Genomic DNA, 12170 nt, shown 5'->3' on the forward strand with positions numbered 1-12170 from the left:
AAAGGGGCAATTCTCAGCATGGCCCCTCCACATCATTTCAGAAAGCAATCTGATTCTCACACTGGCCTCCCCACCGCCTCTCCAAGGTCAGTTCATTCACATACCAGCTCCCACCCTCCCGTTACTAGGAAAGTCTTCACTCCTGGACTGGCCCCTGCTTTGATTTGCACTGACATTTTATCAATAACTTGCATTTATATAGCTCCATTAAAGTAGCAAAAAAGTCCCAATGTAAACTTTGGGGGACTTACGTAGTGTAAGGTGAGTTATCACACAGGCAAATATGAAAGCAGTTAGAAAGGAAAGCGAGAGCAGAAACATGTAGAAAAATCTGTAGTTCCTTTTCCCGACACAGTTTCCGACCCAAGGACAGTGGTGGTCAAATCGCTCTGCAAAAGAGGGACAAACATTCACAGTAGTACATCAGTCACTGTCACCCTCTCCTCTCCAGGCAGGGGAATTCAATGCTGGGGCTTACAACCACAGTCAGCCTCCCAGTTTTCACATATAAGCCTTCACAATGACCTTCCAACCCTTCCAGCCACATCCCATTCTCCATGTGTGTGTGAACCATGTGTTCTGGTTTTAGCTCTCAAAACTCAGGAATAGGAACAAAGTTGTGAGAAACAAGTGATGGAAGGTCCCAAATACAACTGCGACTCTTCCGACGTTACCAACTTGTTTAAGATTCCAGACCCACACTGTCCACTTTTCACCATGGATGTCCAATTCCTCTACAGCTCCATCAGCACGGCCTGAGAGCTCTCCATTTCTTTCCTGAATGGAGACCCAGCCACCACCCTCCACTGCTTAGCTGAACCTGTCCTTATTAACCTTTCCTTTGACTTAACCCACTGCTTCCAAATAAAAAATGTTTCTATGGGAACCTGTATGGGCCCTAGCTATGCCTGCCTTTTTTGTGAGATATGTGGAACATTCTTTGTTCCAGTCCTACTCAGGGTCCCTCTCTCACCTCTTTTCCCAGGACAAACCTTCTTTTTCTACCCACACCACATGGACTACAGCTGTTCAGGGCGGCGGCTCACCACCACCTCCCCAAGGCCAAGTTGGAATGGACAATAAATGCTGGTCTAGCCAGCGACTCTCACATCCCATGAAAAGAATTTTTAAAAATTAAAGACTGCATCAATGCCATTTCCTACTCTCATCCTAAACTAGAAAATTTCATCAATTTTGTTTCCAATTTCCACCTTCACTTGCCTTTGCACGGTTCGTCTGCAAGTCTTCCCTTCCTTGACTTCGGTGCATCCATTTCTTGGGTTAGGCCATCGATGAATATCCACTAAGTGCAGTAAGTCCTACAACTACCTTGACTACACTTCCTCCCACCCCACTTCCTGTAAGGACTCTATTCCGATCTCCCAGCTTCTCTGTTCTGGCGATGCCGCTTTCCATACCAGTATTTCTGATACGTATTCCTTTTTGCTCAACTGTGGATTCCCCTCCATCACGGTGACAGAGCTGGACCGTGTCCCTCCTGTTTCTCACGCTTCTACTCTCACCCCTCCCCCTCCTTTCCACGACTATGATGTCCTCACCTTCTGCTCCACCAGCCCCCACATTCAACACAATCATCCTCGCCTCCAGCTTGGTGCCACAACCAACACACATCTTTCCTTTCTTTCCAAGCATAAGAATATTAGAAATAGGAGCTGGAATAGGCCGCACAGCCCCTTGAGCCTGCTCCGTCATTCAATAAGATCATGGCAATCCATAGGGCCATTTCCCCTGCGACGCCTTGGCCCACTAATCAGGCACCCTGAGACTACATCCACTTCTCGTGGCACCTTCTTGTGCAAGGTCAGGAGAAGCAACACCTGCCCTTTTACCCCCTCCTTTCCCATTGTCCAGGGCCCTGAACACCCCTTCCAGGTGAAACAATTATTTCCTTCTACTTCTTTCAATTTAACATACTGTAGGTATATTACAGAGAAGCTGCTCACAATGCATTGGGATGAACAAATGCAGACTGTGAGATCACTTTGCTGAACACCTCTGTTCAACCCACATTCTTTCGAGTTATCAACAGATCGCATGTAACTCTTTTCGAGTACATTCACAGTTCTTGGTTTCCAGGAGTGGGACATGAACCCACAACCCTCTGATTCAAAGGCAAGGGTGCTATGAACTGAGCCACAGCTGAAACCTCCCACATGCACGACCCCAGGTTTCCGGTCGTCTGTCATTTTAATTCTCCACCTCAGTCTCACTCTCACCTCATTTTCAATTAAGCACTTTACAGCCTTTGTGACGTAATACTGAGTTCAACAATTTCAGATCATTACCACTGCCTCCAGTTTTTCAGACAGTAGCAACCACTATTCCCATTTACACCTCCTCTAAATGCACCTTTTGATTTTTTTAACTTGTCACATTACCACCGTCTTTGCTGAGCACCACCATCCCTTTCATCCTTTAATCTCTCCTGCTTTCCACTGAATTTACTTCTATACTTTCCTCCCCTCCCATCTTTCCCTCTCTCTATTTAAAACCTGCTACGTCTCTAGTTTTCCAGTTCTGATGAAAGGTCATCAACATGAAACATTAGCCGTGTTTCTCCATGGACTCTGCCAGACCTGATATTTCTAACATTTTCGGTTTTTATTTCAGATTTCCAGCATCTCAAGAGTTTTATTTTTGTATAAGTGATAGATGTTTGGAGATAAGATGTTGTCAAATCAAAAGCTTTCGTTGGATTCTCACCTACAGTCTAATAAGTGGGTATGGAACTGAGATACTGAGAAACAAGGTGCCTGGTTTGATGCCCAGATTGAGCTGATTTCAGCTGAATATATTTAGTATTTGTATCTCTGGGTTTAGAGAGGGAAAATCAGCTCTTGATCATAATCGTTGATTGGTGAAAAACGAATGAATCTGGTGAGGACAAGATCATGCCATGCTACATTGAATGGTCTGCTGAAACTCACTGTCTCAGAGTCTGGGGTTTCCTTCAACCAGCTCCATGTGCTCTTGGCCTGCCCTGATCCAGCTCTCTGTGCTCAAGGGATGTCCCAACACCCAGCACCCTACCCAGGCCTGCCCTCACCCAACAACCTACCCAGGCCTGCCCTCGCCCAACACCCTACCCAGGCCTGCCCTCGCCCAACACCCTAGCCAGGCCTGCCCTCGCCCAGCACCCTACCCAGGCCTGCCCTCGCCCAGCACCCTACCCAGGCCTGCCCTCGCCCAGCACCCTACCCAGGCCTGCCCTCGCCCAGCACCCTACCCAGGCCTGCCCTCGCCCAGCACCCTACCCAGGCCTGCCCTTGCCCAGCACCCTACCCAGGCCTGCCCTCACCCAGCACCCTACCCAGGCCTGCCCTCACCCAACACCCTAGCCAGGCCTGCCCTCGCCCAACACCCTAGCCAGGCCTGCCCTCGCCCAACACCCTACCCAGGCCTGCCCTCGCCCAACACTCTACCCAGGCCTGCCCTCGCCCAGCACCCTACCCAGGCCTGCCCTCGCCCAGCACCCTACCCAGGCCTGCCCTCACACAACACCCTACCCAGGCCTGCCCTCACCCAACACCCTACCCAGGCCTGCCCTCACCCAACGCCCTACCCAGGCCTGCCCTCACCCAACACCCTACCCAGGCCTGCCCTCACCCAACACCCTACCCAGGCCTGCCCTCACCCAACACTCACCCACACAGTTGTCACAAAGGCTGCAGTGTGATGTTCGCGGAGGCCGGAACATTTTACAGCTGAAGCAGTATTTGAGCTTCACTGTCTGCCCATTGATCACCACTTCCTTTGTGCGAGGTGGGGGGCGGTAACCTGATCCCCCAGAGTTATCTGGAAAAGAAAGGAACAAAATTTGTTGTGGTGTACCAAGACTGAGGGACTCACTCTGCTAAAACCTTAGGATGGTTTAAACTGCAAGAGCCCAGTTTTTCTGTGTCTTTGAACCAATTGTTTCCCAACTGCCCATCCCCTCCCTTCCTGAAGGTAATGTCCTCTGCTGGGGCATGGGTTCCAGCTGCACCATAAGAACAGAAGGACATTCAGCCCCTCAAGGCAGTTCCATCATTAAATTAGATAATGGTTGATTAGTTGCATAACCCTTAGTACCTTGCCTAATAAAAATACATCAAAAACAAAAACAAAAATACCTGGAAAAACTCAGCAGGTCTGGCAGCATCTGCGGAGAGGAGCACAGTTAACGTTTCGAGTCCGAATGACCCTTCAACAGCAGATGCTGCCAGACCTGCTGAGTTTTTCCAGGTATTTTTGTTTTTGTTTTGGATTTCCAGCATCCGCAGTTTTTTGCTTTTATAAAAATATATCAATCCTAGTTTTCAAATTTTCAGTTCACCCCACCGCAATAGCTCCTTTTTGGGGAAAAAGAGAGTTCCAGAATTCCACTACCCTTGTGTAAAGAATGCTTCCTGATGTTGCCCCGAATAGCCTAGTTCTAACTTTAAGGTTAAGCTCCCATGTTCAGGACTCCTCCACCAATAACAACAAGTACTTTTTTTATATAGCACCTTTAACATAGGGAAAAGTCACAGGAACGTTATTAAACAAAACATAATGCCAAGGCACATAAGGAGGTACTGGGAAAGAAGAGTAGGTTTTAAGGAGCATCTTAAAGGAGAAAAGAGGTAGAAAGGTTTAGGTAGGAAATTCCAGAGCTTAGGGCCCAGGCAGCTGAAGGCACAACTGCCAATGGTCAGAGAAAATAGTTTCTCTCCATCTGCCCTATCAACTTGTTTAATTATCATTACATCTTAATTACATTGCCCCTTAATCTTCTATATTCAAAGGAATACAAGTCTTATCTGTGCAACCTGTACTCACAGTTTTACCCTTTTAGTCCTCTTGCCATTCTGATGACTCTGCACTGCACCCACTCCAAGGCTGGTAAATTCTCCCAGATGTGCAGTGCCCAGAACAGAATGGAGTCCTTTATATAGGACTTATCAGGGATTTATACAACTAATTTCCACCCTTTGTATTCCAGTCCTTCAGTGCCCTGCCAGAGAGCAGGTTGCACAATGAGTTACCTCAGCAGCCCATCAGCGAAGTCACCCCCATCACGCAGCATGCAGCCAGTTACGTAAGTTACAGGACAGTCAGCTACCTATCTGCCTCTCCAAGTGAGCTGCTTCATCCGGTGTGGCTCGTGGCAGAATCCCAGGGTCAGTGAAACTTGTGTGCAGCAAGGTGCTCACCACAAACACAAACAGCAGCCCCGCAATAATCGGAATGGCCAGAGTCAGGTTCTCCATCAGGTAAGGACAACTGTCAAAACAAAATGCAGATGGTTTGCACCTACTTGGGCAGTGGCTAACATGCTTGACAAAATCACACAACCAAACAAGCAGGAAGCAGCTATCGAAGGTGCCTATTCTGGCTTTACTCTGTATTTAACTTATGTTATATATGCCCTGGGGCTGTTTTATGAGACTATGTAGAGAGAGCTTTACTTTGTATTTAACCTGATTTCACCTGCCTTCAGAATGCTAGACCAACCCCACTTTACAGGGGAAGAGTTACAGCTGCAAATTCCTCCTTTAGGTGTCAAGTGCGCAATTCTGATTTTTTTTTTCAAATGTACACTCTACACCTAGAAATGCCTGCGGTTCATAGAATCAGGAAATTGTCTGTGGCCCTCCACCAGACACAATGCAGCAGTGGAGCGAGTCAGCCCCAGGCACTGGTCCTTCTGACTCCCAGAATTCTGCAAGGGGAGAGGAAAACTCCACTGATCACAATGAGTGGTTTGGCATGCGCAGTGTGGCTAGAAGCTTAAGACCATTCTACACAGAACCTCCTCATAGTCCACAGCAAGCACCATAGTGCAGCTTCCCAGGCTGGCTGAAAAAACTCACTGGAGCGATCTGTTATCCCTCATTACTAGCAGAGAGCTGTATTTCATCACTCTGTGATATGAGGGGCTCCCTGTGCAATAGTACCCGACGTGGAGAGCAGGAAAAGGGTAAATCACCAATCCTGGGCCCCTCTTAGCTTCTGTGTGTTAGTGGACAGAGTATCAGTGGAACTGCCTGTTGTCTGTTCCATTAGCTGATTACAGGTGGAGAAGCAGGGCAGGAATTCTGTTTGGCTTCCAGGGAGAGCTGTAGCTGCCGGATTGTGTGGGAACTGTAGGGGTGGGGGCATTACATAGAAATTACAACATGAATACTGGCTGTTCGGTCCACATGGTCAGAACTAGTGTTTATTCTCCACACAAGCAGTATCTCAATTCCATAAGCCTGGCTTGTTCCTACACTGCCTCCTTAATTCATTTATAAAAGTTGATTGGTCTCTGCTTCAATCACTAACATGAAGAGAGAACAGGTCCAACGTCCAAGGTTAATTACTCAGTCTCCCACCTCACATATGATGAAGCATTGCTTGGGAGAGGCAACTAAAACTGCCACAGCCTCGCTATGGTCAACTCATCTAGGGGCACAGGATTGAGGAAGGGAAAGGATCAGAGTTCATATGACACAGTCAGATCCTGATCATTTCACAATGAATAAAACAGGGGCTGATTGAACTTTGCACTGCCCTTCTCCGAGAGCAGACATTCAAATTGAGTCTGCTCGCTCCAGCGCATGTGTAAAACCATGCATGGTTAGACAATGTAAATAGGTGGCACGAAGGGTCCAGGCTGCTCCACAATGTACGGGCCAGACACAGGGGCAGCTCCACAATGTGCGGGCCGGGCACAGGCAGAGTGCAGTCCGTCAATTACATTTCAAGAAAATCCTAACTCTGATATAAAGTTCTCCAACTCTCCAGTGAGGTCTGCAATGTCCTTGTTTGAGAGCAGGCATTCAAACTGAGTTACATTCCCCACTGCCTTCTCTACAGTCAGACAATATGGGCACAGGCAGCATCACACAGTGTACAGGCAGCTCAGGCTTCACCAACTAATATTTCAAGAAATTCCTAATTCTAACCTAAAATTCTGCAACTCTCCACCGAGCAGACGAACAAAAAAATTCCAAAGCAGGTCAATATTGCAGATCAATATATGCCTCATCACCATTTGATTCAATCATCATCTTGTGGTGAACTGCAAGCCATAAAACACAGTGACATGTAGCATCTCAGCTGGGAGAACCAATTCTCGTACAGTCACATATCTCTGGTAATGCAACTAATGACAAGCATTCCAGTAAACCACAGGCAGCTGTTCCCGATACTGTGGAGACTTCCTCAAAATGGTGAGCCACAAGTCAGTGAGCTCATCCTGAGCACTTACAATCATGGAGCAAAACACTGACTGACACGCGGAGATCATCCACCCATGGCTGAAGAGATTGCATAATATAAAACTGTCAGCAGGGTAAAAATATCTGTGACAAGAGTTGGCATTGTAAGGCCAAAGAGAGCGGTAATGGCACAAGTAAAGAAACGAAAGATGTGTCAAGAGGAGTTGTGAAGGCAGACTGATGAACAGCTGCCCATCGAGAGCAAAAATAAAAGAAACACACAAGTAAAGCCAAACCTGCAAAGAAAAAGGAAACAAAATGGGGTTGGAGGTTACTGTCTGAAATTGTTGAACTCGAAGTCGAACCAGGAAGGCTGCAAAGTGCCTAACTGAAAGATAACGTGCTGTTCCTTGAGTTTATGTTGAACTTTATTGGAATGCTGCAGGAGATGAAGGAGAGAGGTCAGCACAAGATCATGATGAAGAATTAAGATGACAGCTAAGGTTCCCCTTGTCTTCACCTCCACCACTCCAGCCTCTGTATTCAATGGATCATCCTCCACCATTTCCGCCACCTCCAGTGTGATGCCATCACCATTCAGCATTCCATTTCATCTGCAATATACTGATTCACTCCTCAATCATCCCAACGCCCTCTCCCTTTGAAATGGCACCTTTCCACGCAAGTGCAGGTGATGCATTAACTGCCCTTTTACCTCCTCTCTCCTCACTGTCTAAGGCCCCAAACACTCCTTCCAGGTGAAACAGCAATTTACTTGTACTTCTTTCAATTGTATTCACTGCTCACAATGCAGTCTGCTCTACACAGGGGAGACCAAATGTAGATTGGGTGACTGCTTTGCGGAATATCTCTGTTCAATCTGCAAGTGTGACATCAAGCTTCCAGTTGTCTATCATTTTAATTCCCCATTTTGCTTTCAAATTGACCTCGCTGTCCTCTGACCCCTGCAGTGTCCCAACAAAGCTCAACGCAAGTTTGAGGAACAGCATCTCCTCTTTTGACGAAGTGCTTCACAGCCTCCTGAACTCAGCAGAGTTTAACAATTTCAGGTCGTAACCTCTGCCCCCCATTTTGTTTCTCCTTTCTTTGCAGGGTTTTGGTTTGAACTCGTTTTTGATATTGGATGGCAACTGTCCATCATTCTGCCATTAGCAGAAGCCACAAGACATTTGTGTTTCTTTACTTGTCCCATGGCCACACTCCCTTTAGCCCTGCATCACCATTTTAAAAATTTGATCTCTCCTGTCTTCCGCCCTATCACAGACCTTCCCCTTTTGTTCTTTTCCCACCTTCCCCGCTTTCAGTTCTGATGGAAGATCATCGAGCTGAGATGTTAATTATTTCTCCACAGATGCTGCCTGACCTGAGTATTTCCAACGGTTTCTGTTATTTCAAATTTCCAGCATCCACAGTATTTTCCCTTTTGTGAAAATATCTGTTATTGGGTCGCCGACATTGCAATCGCTTCAATCTATGGAACTTGGGACGATAACTGCCCCTCTCCTCACTCGTGTGTCCTGAGTTTGCTTTGCGTGGCCCATGACTGGAGATCAGGTGCTCACACTGGGTCTGACACCCAGTCTGACACCGTCAAGATCTTGGACCTCAAATCCACCAACACAAGAGACACCCAGTTTACCCCAGGCCACACAATGACTGTGGGTCACTGTCCCCAGAACATCCCCAGACCTCCAGTCAGTCCCTAAAAGTTAAAACAGGACAAGCACTCACTCGAAGCCGAAGAAGAGGCCGCTGGTACTGAGGATGAGACCCAGTGTCAGGTAGAAGGCGCCGCTATGCCGTCCGCTCATCAAACGCCCGTCGCAGAAGAACCGGTTCTTTCCCGCGAACGATTCCCACTTCCGCCGGCGTCGCTGCTTCCCTGAGGCCGGGGCCTGGGGGGCCGGGGTGGAGCCGTTGCCGGGCGCCAGCGCGATCTGCCGGTACTCGCACTCTTTCATTCCCAGAGCCGCAGGGGATTTCCCCCACACGGCCCGGGGTCTCCGCTCTTAGGCCCGATCACCGGGCGCCGTTCCCCGCGGCACCGGCCGCTCCGCTCCGCTTCACCGCCTCCCGGTCTGAGCTACGCTCAACATTCAGACTCCAGCAACTGAGGAACCGACTCCCAACATCGGCAGGAGGGACCAGGAAAAGCGGGCCTCCAGCGACACCGCCACCTGGCGGCTCGGAGGAGGGGACCGGCCTCCAGCAACACCGCCATCTGGCGGCTCGGAGAAGGGGACCGGCCTCCAGCAACACCGCCACCTGGCGGCTCGGAGAAGGGGCCGGTATCCAGCAACACCGCCACCTGGCGCCTTGGAGAAAGAGATCGGCCTCCACCAACACCGCCGCCTGGCGGCTCGGAGAGAGGGAACTGACCTCCAGCAATACCGCCACCTGGCGTTCGGAGACGGGGGCCGGCCTCCAGCTTCGCCCACACCCGGCAGCTCGAAGACAGCAACCAGCCGCTAGCAAACTGCGCCATCTGGCGGCTCGTAGGGAGCGAGCCGAACTTCACCAACACCACCATCTGGTGGCTCAGAGTCAGGGGGCGGCCTCCAGCAACACCGCCACCTGGCGGTTCGGGGACAGTGGTCAGCCTCCAGCAACGCCCACACCTGACCGCTAACAAACTGCGCCACCTGGTGGCTCATAGAGAGGGAACCGACTTTCACCAACACCGCCACCTGGTGGCTTGGAGACAGGGGCCGACCTTCAGCAACACCGCCACCTGGCGGCTCAGAGATAGAGAACCAGCCGACAGTAACACCGTCGCCGCCTCGCAGATCCGAAACAGATTCAACAACTTCAGACCATGAACTCTCCTCCATCCCCACCCCTTTTTGATCCTCCCTTTTTACTATGTTCATTTTTATTTATTTATTTTCCCACTTATTTTCATTATTATTTTTAAAATTTATTTCCATTTTTATTCATTGTTTTATCCCCAGCTTTTAGCCTTTTCCATCTTTTTTCCCACCCCCGTCCCCTCCCCCCCCACCCCCACTAGGGCCATCTGTCACTTTCCAGAGTGCTTACCCTGGTCCTGCTATTATCACATTCTGTTTTCCACTCTTAATGTCACCATTAGCACCTCCTTTAGCCAGCACCACTACTATTAATTTTGTTTGTGACAACTTTCGCAATCTCTGCTTTGCCTCCACCTATCGCTGGCCTCCTACCCAGCTTCACCTGTTCCACCTCTCTTAAACAGTATATATTTCACCACATTTCTACTTCCCTTTAGCTCTGAAGAAGTCACACGGACTCGAAACGTTGACTCTGTCTCTCTCCCACAGATGCTGTCAGACCTGCTGAGTTTTTCCAGCATTTTTTGTTTTTGTTACAGAAAGCCTGCCTCCAATGACATCACAACCTGGTAGTTCAGGGACAGGGCTTGGTTATAGGAATGAAGAACTTCACTTAAGTAGATAAATTGTAGAAGTTTGGGACTGTTCCCCTTGGAGAATAGAAGGTTGAGAGGAGATTTGATAGAGGTATTCAAAATTATGAGGGGTCTCGACAGAGTAGATAGGGCAAAACTGTTTCTATTGGTGTTAGGATCAGGAACTAGAGGACACCAATTTAAGGTAATTGGCAAAAGAGGCAATGGCAACATGAGGAAAAACTTTTGTATGCATTGAGGACTTAGGATCTGAACTGTCTGAGAGTGTGTGGAGGCAGGTTCAATTGTGGCTTTCAAAAGGGAATTGGATTATTATCTGAGAAGGAAGAATACCGAAGACCACAGGGCTGTGGGGAGAAGGCAGGGGATTGGCTCCAGGTGAACTGCTCCTTCAGAGCGTCAGCAGACGTGACAGGCCAAATAGCCTTCTTTGCTATAACCTTTCTATAATTCAATTAACACAGCCAGCTGGCAGTTCAGAAACAGGTAGTCGGCCTCCAACTAAACCAGCTCAGAGATGGGGGAGGGGAGTACAGTACAGGCAGCAATCTGACTTGCAGCTGCATGAAGTTGTATCTATCTTTCTACAGTTTACCTTCTCCCACATCCCTTGACATCAGAACTATATATGTTGAAACTGTTGAATTCTGCGGATATAAAAACTCAAATCATAAGCTGTCTGTGCTGTAGACAAGTAAACAGAAAAACTTCAGAGAAACTATATTGTAGAAGTCCTCAGTGTGTAACACACTTCTCCTAGTGATAAATGAACGAGGGAGGTGTAACTGTAGGAAATACAGGGAGCTTGAAGAAGCATTTTATAAGGTAGCACAGAGAAACAAAAATAACATGTGGAATGCAGATATCCCATAAACTGCTAGTTTAAATAAAAACAGAAAATGCTGAGCAGGTCAGGCAGCATCTGTGGAGAGAAAAAACAGAGTTAATGTTTCATATCTGTGACAAAACATTAACCTTTTTTTTCTGCATGCCTGACTTGCTGAGTATATCCAACATTTTATGTTTTTATTTCAGATTGCCAGGATCTTTGGTATATTTGCTTTTGTGTTCCTTTCCTGGTTCCCATGTTAGATAATATTGTTAATTATTCTCTCTTAAGATAATGCCCCCTTCCCCTTCAAATCTTATGTCATCATCCCTCTCCTCAGAAAAATGAACCCTTGGTCCTCACATCCTTGCAAAATACCACGAAAATATCTTCCATCTGCCTTTACAAAAGCAAAATACTGTTAATGCTGGAAATCTGAAATAAAAACAGAAAATGGTGGCAATAGTTAGCAGGTCAAGCAGCATCTATGAAGGGAAATCAAGTTAACCTTTCAGGTTAATCACCTTTCCGACCTGAAGCGCTCAGTCTGCCTTTCTTCTTCTTGAGAGTCCTTGAACATGCCGTCACATCCCAAATGCATGCCCATCTTTCCTGGAACTCTATGTTTAAATCCCCCAGTTCAGTTTCCACCCATTGCAGTACTAAAATGGCTTTCATCAAAATTATAAATGACATTCCATGTTACTGTGGTAAATAATTGATCCTT

At 47.8% G+C, this 12170-nt stretch overlaps 1 protein-coding gene across 7 annotated transcripts in view; it reads right to left on the reverse strand.

Annotated features, from left to right (window-relative positions):
• LOC144696035 (palmitoyltransferase ZDHHC18-like) overlaps positions 1-9310 on the reverse strand; it is a 313950-nt gene extending 304640 nt beyond the window's left edge. For all 7 annotated transcript variants that reach the window (XM_078567230.1, XM_078567228.1, XM_078567224.1 and 4 more), the window contains exons 1-4: positions 8940-9310; positions 5105-5265; positions 3667-3816; positions 252-389 (exon numbers count right to left, since the gene is read on the reverse strand). In XM_078567230.1, the coding sequence (XP_078423356.1) occupies positions 252-389; positions 3667-3816; positions 5105-5265; positions 8940-9169 (679 nt within the window). In that variant the 5' untranslated portion in view covers positions 9170-9310. The remainder of the gene's footprint in view (positions 1-251; positions 390-3666; positions 3817-5104; positions 5266-8939) is intronic.
• Between the last annotated feature and the right edge of the window lie 2860 nt (positions 9311-12170).

The sequence above is a fragment of the Cetorhinus maximus genome, chromosome 21, assembly GCF_964194155.1.
Source record: "Cetorhinus maximus chromosome 21, sCetMax3.hap1.1, whole genome shotgun sequence".
Classification (NCBI taxonomy): Eukaryota; Metazoa; Chordata; class Chondrichthyes; order Lamniformes; family Cetorhinidae; genus Cetorhinus; species Cetorhinus maximus.